The 13,310-nt window shown below is 44.4% G+C and overlaps 2 protein-coding genes across 2 annotated transcripts in view; both read left to right on the top strand.

Annotated features, from left to right (window-relative positions):
- LOC141270836 (uncharacterized) overlaps window positions 1-13,310 on the top strand; it is a 175,387-nt gene that overhangs the window by 123,688 nt on the left and 38,389 nt on the right. The gene's annotated exons all lie outside the window — the stretch shown is intronic.
- On the top strand, window positions 7,005-10,909 carry LOC141270583 (gastrula zinc finger protein XlCGF66.1-like). Its single transcript, XM_073680660.1, has 8 exons — window positions 7,005-7,125; window positions 7,644-7,776; window positions 8,052-8,199; window positions 8,325-8,486; window positions 8,571-8,694; window positions 8,778-8,875; window positions 9,056-9,146; window positions 10,176-10,909. Exons 3-8 carry the CDS (start codon window positions 8,122-8,124, stop codon window positions 10,223-10,225), a joined length of 603 nt encoding a protein of 200 aa, XP_073536761.1. The 5' UTR covers window positions 7,005-7,125; window positions 7,644-7,776; window positions 8,052-8,121; the 3' UTR covers window positions 10,226-10,909.

Raw genomic sequence — 13,310 nt, 5'->3', positions numbered from 1 at the left:
AATTTTTTATTTAGGGTAAGAGGAGAAAATGGACCCCAAAAACTTTTGTGCAATTTCTCCTGAGTACTTGGGCGCATGGCAGAAGGGAAGGAGCACTGTGTGACTTTTTGAACGCAAAATTGGCAGGAATCGAGCGTGGACGCCATGTCGCATTTGGAGAGCCCCTGATGCACCTAAATAGTAGAAACACCCCACAAGTGACCTCATTTTGGAAACTACACCCCTCAAGGATTTTATCAAGGGGTATAGTGAACATTTTGAACCCAGAGGTGCGACACAGAATTTGATAACATTAGGTCATCATATTGAATAAGTTGTCATTACTCTTGAGCGCAAGTGCTCGCTACTTAAGTTTGCATCGGGTACTCAGGTATGCACCATTTAACACGGGTGCTCGAGTGACATGCTCAAGTCCCCGCCCGCATGTTTCACGGTTATTAGACACCCAAAAAAACCATGCGGGGATCGCTCGTGCATGGCAGGCAATCCCCGCAAGGTTTTTTTGCCCACGAAGCATATGGGGCGGAAATTCGAGCAACCGCGATACTCAATGCATACCCGAGCACCTGATGCAAACTCAAGCAGCGAGCACCCTAGCACAACCCTAACCCCAACCCTAACCCTAGTACAACCCTAACCCGAGAGTTTATTTTTTACACCGTTCCTCGTGCGGTATAAGTGATTAGACTACTTTATTCTTCGGATTGGTGCGACTACAGCGATACCAGAATCATATCGGGTTTTTATGATTGACAGCTGTCACACACTAAAAGACGCATTTTTTTTGTAAAATCTAGTTTTTGCATCGCCATATTTTGAGAGCTATAATTTTTCCATATTTCGGCTGACAGAGTCATGTGATGGCTTGTTTTTTGCGGGATGAGTTGACGTTTTTATTGGTGCCATTTTCAGGCACGTAACATTTTTTGATCGCTTTCTATTCCAATTTTTGGGAGGCAGACAAAAAACAGCAATTCAGGAAATTTTTTTTAATTTCTTTATTCTGTTCCGCGTGTGGTAAAATTGATAAGGTAGCTTTATTCTTCGGGTCAGTACGTTTACAGCGGTACCACATTTATATCGTTTTTCTATGTTTTGGCGCTTTTACATAATTAGAGCAATTTTAAAGAAAAAAATATTTTTTTGCATCGCTTTATTCTGAGAGCTATAACTTTTTTATTTTTCGGCTGATGGAGCTGTATCGTGGCTTGTTTTTTTGCGGGACGAGATGACACTTTCAGCGGTACCATTTTTATTTATATTCGTTGTTTTGATCGCATGTTATTTTATTTTTTGTTTGGCGGTATGATGATAAAGCATTTGTTTTTTTTTTACCGTTTTCACTGAAGGGGTTAACTAGTGGCACAATTTTATAGGTCAGGTCGTTCCGGATGCGGTGATACCAAATATGTGTACTTTTATTGTTGTTTTCTTTTTCCATAATAATATTTATTGATGGGTACATTATATTTTTATTTTTGGTGTTTTTTTTTTTTTTTCACTTTCTGACACTTTTTTTACTTTTATACTTTGTTCCACTATGATCTCACTAATCCCTGTGCTATAAAGGCTGTCAGCGCTGCACAGGGAGAAGGTAGTTTGGTCATGCACTGCGCATGACCAAAATATCTTCCTGCTGTCTGGTGACCTGGATGTTGTCATGACAACATCCGGGAAGCCGCGGCAGACAACGATGGAGGCCGGAAGAGGAGGTGAGTATTGCGATCACCTCCCCTTGCTACCGCAATGCTGTGACTGACTTCGATCGCAGCATTGCGGGGGTTAATGTGCCGGGAGCGGTGCGGGACTGCTTCCTGCACATAGTACCAGGTGTCAGCTATGACAATTAGCTGACACCCGGCGCCGATCGCGCCCGCACAGCCTATGTGTGGGTGCAATCGCAAAGACGTACTAATACGTATCAGGCTCTTAAAGCCCAGGGAGCATATACGTATTAGTACGTCTTGGGCTTTAAAGGGGTTAACCACTTTACAGCCTGGGGCGTATTAGTACGACCCAGGCTGTCACCCCCTGTTCAGCGCGGGCTCCGGCGCTGAGCCCACACTGAAGCGGGCACATGTCAGGTGATTCTTACAGCTGACATGTGCCCGCAACAGCCGCGGGTGGAATCGCGATCCACCCGCTGCTGTTAACATGTTAAATGTCGCTGTCAATCTTTGACAGCGGCATTTAACATCGCTGCGCCGGAAGAGCGTCACTTACCCCGCCCATCGGTGACCCCGATTGCGGGTGACTGATGGGTGGGCATGACAACCCTGGGTCTGCAGCAGACCCCAGTGGTCGTCATGTGCTGATTGCTATGAGCGCCACCTAGTGGTCGTCGCTCATAGCAAGGGAGCATTTCTGCTACATAGAGGTGATCTGCTCATCACCTCTATGTAGCAGAAGCCATCAGACAAGTGCTGCTTCTAGTCTCCTATGGAGACTATAGAAGCAAGCAAAAAGTGTAAAAAAAAATGTTTTTAAAAATATTTAAAAAAATAAAAGTTTAAATCACCCCTCTTTTCGCCCCATTCAAAATAAAATAACAATAAAAAAAAACCCACATACACATATTTGGTATCGACGCGTTCAGAATCGCCCAATCTATCAATCTAAAAAAAGAATTAATCCGATTGGTAAACGGCGTAACGAGAAAAAATTCTAAACGCCAGAATTAAGTTTTTTGGTTGCCGCAACATTGCAATAAAATGCAATAACGGGCTAGCAAAACATCGGTCTACCCCAAAATGGTATCAATAAAAACTTCAGCTCGGCGCGCAAAAAATAAGCCCTCACCCAGCCCCAGATCCCGAAAAATAGAGACACTACGGGTCTTGGAAAATGGCGCCATTTTTTATTATTTTTTTTAGCAAACTTTGGATTTTTTTTTCTCCACTTAAATAAAAAAGAACCTATACATGTTTGGTGTCTACGAACTCATAATGACCTGGAGAATAAGAATGGCAGGTCAGTTTTAGCATTCAGTGAACATGGTAAAAAAAATAAAAAAAAAACATTTGTGGTATTGCACTTTTTTTTGCAATTTTACCGCAGTTGGAATTTTTTTCCTGTTTTCCCGTACACAATATGGTAAAACTAGTAATGTCGTTCAAAAGTACACCTCATCCCTCAAAAAATAAGCCCTCACACGGCCATATTGACCAAAAAATAAAAACGCTATGGCTCTGGGAACAAGGGGAGCAAAAAACGAAAATGCAAAAACGGAAAATCCCAGGGCCCTTAAGGGGTTAAGAAAACTGGTCAGGTTTTGTACACGGATTTGCATGATTTTATCTACGTATGCTGCTAGGCTACATGTCAGGAATCCTATGCCAGATTTAATTGGGCGACCTGGGGGATCTTTTAGATTCTTATGTATTTTGGGTAAGTGATAAAAAAATGAGGTGGAAGGGTTGTCACTAGATTGGAATTTTTTCTCTTGGTTATTCAAAATTCCGTTAGAAGTATCAAAATCAATGAGAGATTTATATTTAGATGCGGCATCAGAAGCTGATTGTGGTGTAACAGTTCTGTAATAAGATGTCTGATAGATTCTTAATGGCTTCATTGTAGTAGTCTTGGTAGTCTACTTGTAGATTTGGTGCACATAGCACTTTGTAGAGGTGCTGCTACGTGTTACATTCCTGTAATAATTATTTCGGTTGTATTCTGACTGCACTACAGTGGGGGCTGATAGCAAACAAGGAGCAGCACCCGGTGCATATAATTAAAATTGCCCAGCACCATAATTAGATCAATAATACATTCATAATCACAACATAAATGTAAATTGAAACCTTAAAAGGTGAGTTACAACCCCTAATAAATCTAACAAATATGTGATCTCAGCTAGCAAGCATATGAGAAGGCGATACAAGGCCATCATTGGACGGTATTTACATTACCAACGCAATAGAATATCACTTTTTGGTGTTTATTAATCAACTATCCCTATAAGGGAATCTAGGTAGTTAACCCATCTACCTCCATATGAGTGCAGGTTCACTGTTTTTTAATAATTTTAGCTTCACCAGCGAAGAGTGAGTTGGATTACCTGCAGCTAGGATAGTCAGGAGCGCCATTCGACTGTTAAAGGCAAACTCAGCAAGAGGTAAGAATGAAGACCAGTCCTTCTGCTGAACCGCAACAAAACACCTTAAAATTTGAACTAAACTGAAACAGAAACTGAACTAAAACTGCGTGATAGTGGGTCAGCCTTCACATTCTTGGACTCCAGCCTGAAAGTGATAGTAAAATTGAACCTGGAGAAAAATAAGGGCCCTCTGGCCTGTCTAGAAGTTAGCAGTTTAGCTGATACAATGTACGCTGAATTCTTGTGGTCAGTCACCACAGTGACTTGATGAACTTCCCCCTCCAGAAAATGTCTCCATTCCTTAAAGGCTAATTTAACAGCGAGTAACTCACAATTCCCGACATCATCATTTCTTTCTGCAGATGAAAATTTTCTCAAGAAAAAAGCACATGGCCTCAAATTGGTCAGAGTTTTGGAACCCTGAGATAAAAAAATCAACCTACCCCGACCTCTGAAGCATCCACCTCCACAGTGAATGGTTCTTGGAGATCGTGTTGGATTAGAACAGGAGCAGACATAACTCTCTTTAAATTTCTCAAAAGCCCCAATAGCATCCGGTGGCCAAACCTTGATATCCGCCCTGTACGTGTGAGGTTAGTAAGAGGTTCAGCAATCAGAGAAAAACCCCTAATGAATTTCCTATTATAGTTGGAGAATCCTACAAAACGTTGCAACGTTTTCCGTTCACTGGGTTGGACCCAATCTATTATGGCTTGCACCTTCCCAGGATCCATCGTAAACCCATCAGCCGATAAAATGATCCCCAGGAATGAAACTTCCTGAACAGAAAAATACATTTCTCAATTTTAGCAAATAAAGAATTCTCCCTCAATCTTTGTAATACAACACGGACATGTTCCTGGTGAGAATCCAAATCATGTGAAAAAAATCTATATCATCAAGATAAATCACAACAAATCTCCCAATGTAATCAGAGAAATATCATTCAGAAAGTTGTGAAATCCTGTTGGTGCTTTGGAGAATCCAAATGGCAGAACAAGATTATCGAATAAACCCTCAGATGTTAACCACCCATCACCGTTCTTGATGGGAATCAAATTGTAATAAGCCCCTCTAAGCTCAACGTTAGAAAAGCATTTAGCCCCCAAAAGTTGATTATAAACACGGCTCCGCTCTATACACCTCTTACGCACACGGCTCCGCTCCGCTCTATACGCATCGTACACGCGCAGCTAAGCTCCGCACGCCTCGTACACGCGCAGCTAAGCTCTGCACGGCCGTACACGCGCAGCTAAGCTCAGCACGCCTCATACACGCGCAGCTAAGCTCCGCACGCCTCGTACACGTGCGGCTCCGCTACGCACGCCTCGTACACGCGCAGCTAAGCTCAGCACGCCTCGTACATGTGCAGCTAAGCTCCGCACGCTTCGTACACGTGCGGCTCCGCTACGCACGCCTTGTACACGCGCGGCTCCGCTCCATATGCCTCGTACACACACGGCTCCGCTCCGTACGCCTCGTACACACGCGGCTCCGCTCCGTACGCCTCGTACACGCAGCTCCGCTCCGTACGCCTCGTACACACGCGGCTCCGCTCCATACACCTCGTACACACGCGGCTCCGCTCCGCACGCCTCGTACACACGCGGCTCCGCTCCGCACGCCTCGTACACACGCGGCTCCGCTCCGCACGCCTCGTACACACGCGGCTCCGCTCCGTACGCCTCGTACACATGCGGCTCCGCACGCCTCGTACACACGCGGCTCCGCTCCATACGCCTCGTACACTCGCGGCTCCGCTCCGTACACCTCGTACACACGCGGCTCCGCTCCGTACACACACGGCTCTGCTCCGTACACCGTATACACACACGGCTCTGCTCCGTACACCGTATACACACACGGCTCCGCTCCGTCCACCGTATACACACACGGCTCCGCTCCGTACACCTCGTACACACACGGCTCTGCTCCGTACACCGTATACACACACGGCTCCGCTCCGTACACCTCGTACACACACGGCTCTGCTCCGTACACCGTATACACACACGGCTCTGCTCCGTACACCGTATACACACGGCTCCACTCCGTACACCTCGTACATGCGCGGCTCCGCTCCGTACACCTCGTACACACGCGGCTCTGCTCCGTACACCTCATACACACACGGCTCCGCTCCGTACACCTCGTACACGCGCGGCTCCGCTCCGTACACCTCGTACACGCGCGGCTCCGCTCCGTACACCTCGTACACGCGCGGCTCCGCTCCGTACACCTCGTACACACGCGGCTCTGCTCCGTACACCTCGTACACACACGGCTCCGCTCCGTACACCTCGTACACACGCGGCTCCGCTCCGTACACCTCGTACACACACCGCTCTGCTCCGTACACCTCATACACACGCGGCTCTGCTCCGTAGACCTCATACACACGCGGCTCCGCTCCGTACACCTCGTACACACGCGGCTCCGCTCCGTACACCTCGTACACACACGGCTCTGCTCCGTACGCCTCGTACACACGCGGCTCCGCTCCGTACACCTCGTACACACGCGGCTCCGCTCCGTACACCTCGTACACACACGGCTCTGCTCAGTACACCTCGTACACACGCGGATCTGCTCCGTACACCTCGTACACACACGGCTCCGCTCCGTACACCTCGTACACACGCGGCTCTGCTCCGTACACCTCATACACACGCGGCTCTGCTCCGTACACCTCGTACACACACGGCTCCGCTCCGTACACCTCGTACACACGCGGCTCTGCTCCGTACACCTCGTACACACGCGGCTCTGCTCCGTACACCTCGTACACACGCGGCTCTGCTCCGTACACCTCGTACACACGCGGCTCTGCTACATCCACACTGTAAACCCCTCCTGACCCCACACATAAACTTCCCCTCATCCAGCACCATGACAACCAGCACAGCAGAGTCCTGCATCCACTGAGGCCCCTGATCATGTGACCCCTGACTCCTCCCCTCCTGTGACCTCATCACAGGTCCTGTGCACACAGAACAGCCATATATGTGGTGGCGGCTCTGCAGGTGGAGGTATGTGGAGATCCCCCATTACTGGGCGCAGGGGGCATTAACCCCTTCAGCACGGAGACTCTTTTGGGGTCTCTGTGTGGTGTGAACAGTGAGGTAACAGCTGTGGGCAGAATGCGGCTTAGCTGGTTCCCGTCCACATTAGATCCATTCAGACGGCTGCAGGATGAAGGACAGAAGCCCAGAGAGTCCTCACACAGCGCCATTATTCATCTCCTAGTTCCAGCACAGTAATGTAGATACTAGATCGAGTATAGTGGGTGTTCAAGCACGCGGCCTGCATATTTTACCTCTGTTAGACTGCCAATAAACATGCGGGAATTGTCTGCTATACACGGTAATGCTGTAGCCATGGCAGTACTGTGATTAGCTGGCCGCATTGTGTCATTGGGTCTTATAGAACACCATCCTCTTCTAACACCGACCATTGGAAATTAGAATTTTTATCACCATCTCCTAGAAATGTCTGGCCAAGGTGGTCACCAAACTTCTGCTCTTCTTGATTCTTTTTTTTTTTGCAGGGGTCTCAGTGGATTTCATCCTAGATTCATAGAGCTGAATAGAGGAGCGATGTTCCTTCAGTCTGATTTTAATTGATTGTGACTCTTGTCCAACGTCCACTTTACCAAGTAAATCACACCAGAACTGTAACAGGTAAAAAAAACACACCAATATCCACAGGTGTCCCCTCTAATTGGTGGGAAAACTATCTTATAATTCTCGAACAATTCTGGCATGACAAACACGATAAGTGCATGGAGGAGACGTCTTAGTCAGCAATTCAACTTATGTTCCAGTCCATACAAGACTAGAGAATACAACATCTGCACGTTCTGTCTCCTCATATGTTTCCCCTTATTATCTCCAGTAATTATATTATTACACAGGATTTTTATGATGTTACATCAGCTCATCTTCTTCTCGTTCAGGTCCCTACAATCTCATCCTCTCCTTGAAGATCTTCTATATAAAAGAATTTTCCTGAATTACTCATTAAAGATGGATATGGACAAAAACAAGATGGCAGAGAAGATATTACACCTCACCCTAGAGATCCTCTTCCGGCTTACTGGAGAGGTGAGAGATTCTGATGACGTCACATTACATCATTCTTATCTATGGGAATAACGGACAGAACTGGAGAGGTGAGGTCTCTGGAAATGTCTGTAGTGAGATTTATTAATGTGTCTCTCCATAACCAGGATTACACAGTAGTAAAGAAGACCTCTAGTGAGCGCTGTCAGGCCCCTGTGTCTGAGGGATGGGGAAGACCCCTGAGCCCAATCACAGGGCCTCCACCTGAAGACAATGACCAGAAGATCTGGGAACTCACCTACAAGATGATTGAGCTGCTGACTGGAGAGGTGACACTGCTGGGAATGCCGGGACATTATACAGTAACGCTATGAAGGATTCAGGGGGGATGATGGTTTCATTGTATGTGTCAGGTTCCTATAAGATGTCAGGATGTCGCTGTCTATTTCTCCATGGAGGAGTGGGAGTATTTAGAAGGACACAAAGATCTGTACAAGGACGTCATGATGGAGGTTCCCCAGCCCCTCACATCACCAGGTAATAGACAGGACTAAATATACACGGCCTATAATTATCTGTATGTAAAGAATGAATTCAGTCCCTGTATGTGTTTCCTCCAGATCTATCCAGTAAGAGGACAACACCAGAGAGATGTCCCCATCCTCTTCTTCCACAGAACTGTAAACAAGAAGGTCCCAATGTTCCTCAGGATCATCAGGTAGATGGAGAGAAGGTGTCATGAGATCTCCCCTATGATGTGTAGACAGTTGTGAAGGTCTTGTGCTTAGTCTTGCTTTATCCACCAGTATTATATGTTTTATACTTGAGTGATGAGAACGGTGGAGATGGCAGGATTAGAGCTGATCATAGATGTGACTTTTACAATATTTTGTTTCAGGGTGAAGATCTGACCCATATTAATACTACAGAGACATATGTGAGGGTTGATGAGCGGTGTAAAGAGGAGATTCCTACATATGACTACCCAGGTGAGTAGTAACCACTAAATATAGAGAGGTCACAGATTCTTCTCCATCACTGGCTGTGGCTGCTTTATCGGTGGTGTAGTCCAGCCATGTCACAATCGTGTGAACAGCATTTTGCCTCTAGACCACAACATTCTCCACTAGTTACTCATTTTTTACTGATGAAGATTGTTGCTTTTGATTATTTCAGTAGATGTTATAGTCTATAGTCACAGTTTTTGACTACAGTAGTTAGTTCCCAAAACGTTTCAGGGGCAGACACAGACTGCAGGGGGCCCCTGTGCAAGAAATATTTCTGCAACATTATGTAATCATATAGATTGTAATATTTATTACTAGGTTAGAACACAACTATCAAATCTAAACAGTAAATGTAAGTTCCGTATTTAACCCCTTTACAACCCAAGGTGGTTTGCACTTTAATGACCAGGCCAATTTTTACAATTCTGACCACTGTCACTTTATGAGGTAATTACTCTGGAACGCTTCAACGGATCCCCCTGATTCTGAGAATGTTTTTTCGTGACATATTGTACTTCATGATTGTGGTAAAATTTCTTCGATATCACTTGCGTTTATTTGTGAAAAAAACAGAAATTTGGCGAAAATTTTGCAATTTTCAAAATTTGAATTTTTATGCCCTTAAATCAGAGAGATATGTCACACAAAATAGTTAATAAATAAAATTTCCCACATGTCTACTTTACATCAGCACAATTTTGGAACCAAAATTTTTTATTATTGGGGAGCTATAAAAGTTGACCAGCGATTTCTCATTTTTCCAACAAAACCATTTTTTTAGGGACCACATCACATTTGAAGTCACTTTGAGGGGTCCTTATGACAGAAAATACCCAAAAGTGACACCATTCTAAAAACTGCACCCCTCAAGGTGCTCAAAACCACATTCAAGAACTTTATTAACCCTTCAGGTGCTTCACAGGAATTTTTGGAATGTGGAAGAAAAAAATGAACATTTAACTTTTTTCACAAAAATGTTACTTTAGACACAATTTTTTTTTATTTTCGCAGGGGTAACAGGAAAAAATGGACCCCAAAATTCGTTGTGCAATTTCTCCTGAGTAAGCAGATACCCCATATGTGGGGGAAAACCACTGTTTGGGCGCACGGCAGGGTTCGGAAGAGAAGGAGGGCCATTTGACTTTTTGAATGTAAAATTTGCTTGAATAATTAGCGGACGCCATGTTGCATTTGGGGAGCCCCTGATGTGGGGTTTTTTCACTGTTTAGGCACAAGTGACACCATTTTGGAAACTAGACCTCCCAGGGAACTTATCTAGATGTGTGGTGAGCACCTTGAACCCCCAAGTCCTTTACAGAAGTTTATAACATTGAGCCGTAAAAATAAAATTTTCACATTTTTCCCACAAAAATGTTTTTCAGCCCCCACTTTTGCATTTTCATGAGGGTAACAGGAGAAATTGCACCATGCAGTTTGTTGTGCAATTTCTCTTGAGTATGCAGATACCCCATATGTGGGGGAAAACCACTGTTTGGGCGCGCGGAAGGGAAGGAGCGCCATTTGACTTTTTGATTGTAAAATTTGCTTGAATAATTAGCGGATGTGCCTAAACAGTGGAAACCCCCCACAAGTGACACCATTTTGGAAACTAGACCCCTCAGGGAACTTATCTAAATGTGTGGTGAGCACCTTGAACCCCCGAGTCCTTTACAAAAGTTTATAACATGGAGCTGTGAAAATAAAAAAATCTAACTTTTCCCACAAAAATGATGTTTTAGCCCCAATTTTTTTATTTTCACAAGGGTAAGAGGAGAAAATGGACCCCAAAAACTTTTGTTCAATTTCTCCGGAGTACGCCAATACCCCATATGTGTGGAAAATACACTGTTTGGGCGCACGGCAGAGTTCAGAAGGGAAGGAGTATTGTGTGACTTTTTGAACGCAAAATCGGCTGGAATCGAGAGTGGACGCCTTGTCGCGTTTGGAGAGCCCCTGATGTGCCTAAATAGTTGAAATCCCCCCCATTTTGGAAACTACACCCCTCAAGGATTTTATCAAGGGGTATAGTGAACATTTTGAACTCAGAGGTACAACACAGAATTTGATGACATTAGGTCATCATATTGAATAAGTTGTCATTAGTCTTGAGCGCAAGTGCTCACTACTTGAGTTTGCATCGGGTACTCAGGTATGCACCATGTATCACTGGTGCTCAAGTGAAATGCTCGAGTCCCTGCCCTGCATGTTTCACGGTTATTAGACACCCCAAAAAATCCATGCGGGGATCACTCGTGCATGGCAGGCAATCCCCGCGAGGTTTTTTTGGCCGTGAAGCATATGGGGCGGAGACTTGAGCACCCGCGATGCTCAGTGCATACCCGAGCACCCGATGCAAACTCAAGTAGTGAGCACTTGCGTTCAACTCTTGTTGCCATATCGTCATCCTTTTTTTTTTTTTTTTTTTTTTTTTTTTTTTTTTTTTTTTTACTTTTGAAAAAAACAAACAACCCCCAACCCTAACATTAGCACAACCCCAACCCCAGTCCTAGCGTTTATTTTTTACGCCGTTCCTAGTGCGGTATAAGTGATTGGATGACCTTATTCTTCGGGTCGGTGCGACTACAGTGATACCAGAATCATATCGGGTTTTTATGATTGACAGCTGTCACACACTAAAAGACGCATTTTTTTGTAAAATCTAGTTTTTGCATCGCCATATTTTGAGAGCTATAATTTTTCCATATTTCGCTGACAGAGTCATGTGATGGCTTGTTTTTTGCGGGATGAGTTGACGTTTTTATTGGTGCCATTTTCAGGCACGTAACATTTTTTGATCGCTTTCTATTCCAGCTTTTGGGAGGCAGAATAAACAAAAACCAACAATTCAGGAATCGTTTTTTTTTTTAAATTCTACTCCGCGTGTGGTAAAATTGATAAGGTAGCTTTATTCTTGGGGTCAGTACGTTTACAGCGGTACCACATTTATATAGTTTTTCTATGTTTTGGCGCTTTTACACAATAAAAGCTATTTTATAGAAAAAAAAATTTTTTTTGCATCGCTTTATTCTGAGAACTATAACTTTTTGATTTTTCGGATGATGGAGCTGTATGGCGGCTTGTTTTTTGCGGGACAAGATGATGTTTTCAGCGGTACCATTTTTATTTATATTCGTCTTTTTGATCGCGTGTTATTCCATTTTTTGTTTGGCGGTATGATAAAGCATTGTTTTTTGCTTCATTTTTTATTTATTTTTTTACCGTGTTCACTGAATGGGTTAACTAGTGGGACAGTTTTATAGGTCAGGTCGTTATGGACGCGGCGATACCAAATATGTGTACTTTTATTGTTTGTTTTTTCTTCATAATATTTATGGGTACATTATATTTAGTGGATTATTTTTTTTATTTTTTTTTTATATTTTTACAATTTTTTTTTTTTTTTTAGTTTTTTTTTTTTCACTTTCTGACAGTTTTTTTATTTGATTACTTTGTCCCACTATGGGACTTTCACTTTTTTTATTCTGATCGCCTGCATAGCATAGGGATGGAGCAACATCCCTGTGCTATGCAGGCAGTCAGCGCTGCACAGTGAGAAGATAGTTTGGTCATGTACTGCGCATGACCAAAAAAATCTTCCTGCTGTCTGGTGACCCGGATGTTGTCATGATGACATCGAGTCGTCATGGCAACACCCGGGAAGCCGCGGCAGACAGCGCTGGAGGCCGGAATAGGAGGTGAGTATACCGATCACCTCCCCTTAGCCACCGCAATGCTGCGATCGACTTCGATCACAGCATTGCGTGGTTAATGTGCCGGGAGCGGTGCGGGACCGCTCCCTGCACATTGTCACAGCTGACACCCGGCGGCGATCGCGCCCGCACAGCCTGTGTGCGCGCGCAATCGCGATGACGTACTAATACGGGTCAGGCTCTTAAGTCCCAGGGCACAGACGCGTATTAGTACGTCATGGGTTTTAAAGGGGTTAACAACTGAATATCATACAAAGCAGTCATGCCATTGATTGTTTCCTATGACTTATCAAGCATTACGGATTATAATTACTTTACATATTGGTGGAAATAATACTGTAGTTAGGAGAATTTGGATTTTTTTTACAAAACTTAAACCCCTTCCCGACATTTGTAGTACATATACGTCATCATAAGAAAGGACTTCCCAACTAAT

The sequence above is a fragment of the Phyllobates terribilis genome, unplaced genomic scaffold (assembly GCF_046119375.1).
Source record: "Phyllobates terribilis strain yellow unplaced genomic scaffold, ASM4611937v1 Scaffold_5__5_contigs__length_657084704, whole genome shotgun sequence".
Lineage (NCBI taxonomy): Eukaryota > Metazoa > Chordata > Amphibia > Anura > Dendrobatidae > Phyllobates > Phyllobates terribilis.
The sequence above is the reverse complement of the archived record's forward strand: the minus strand, read 5'-3'. Positions and strand labels throughout refer to the sequence as shown.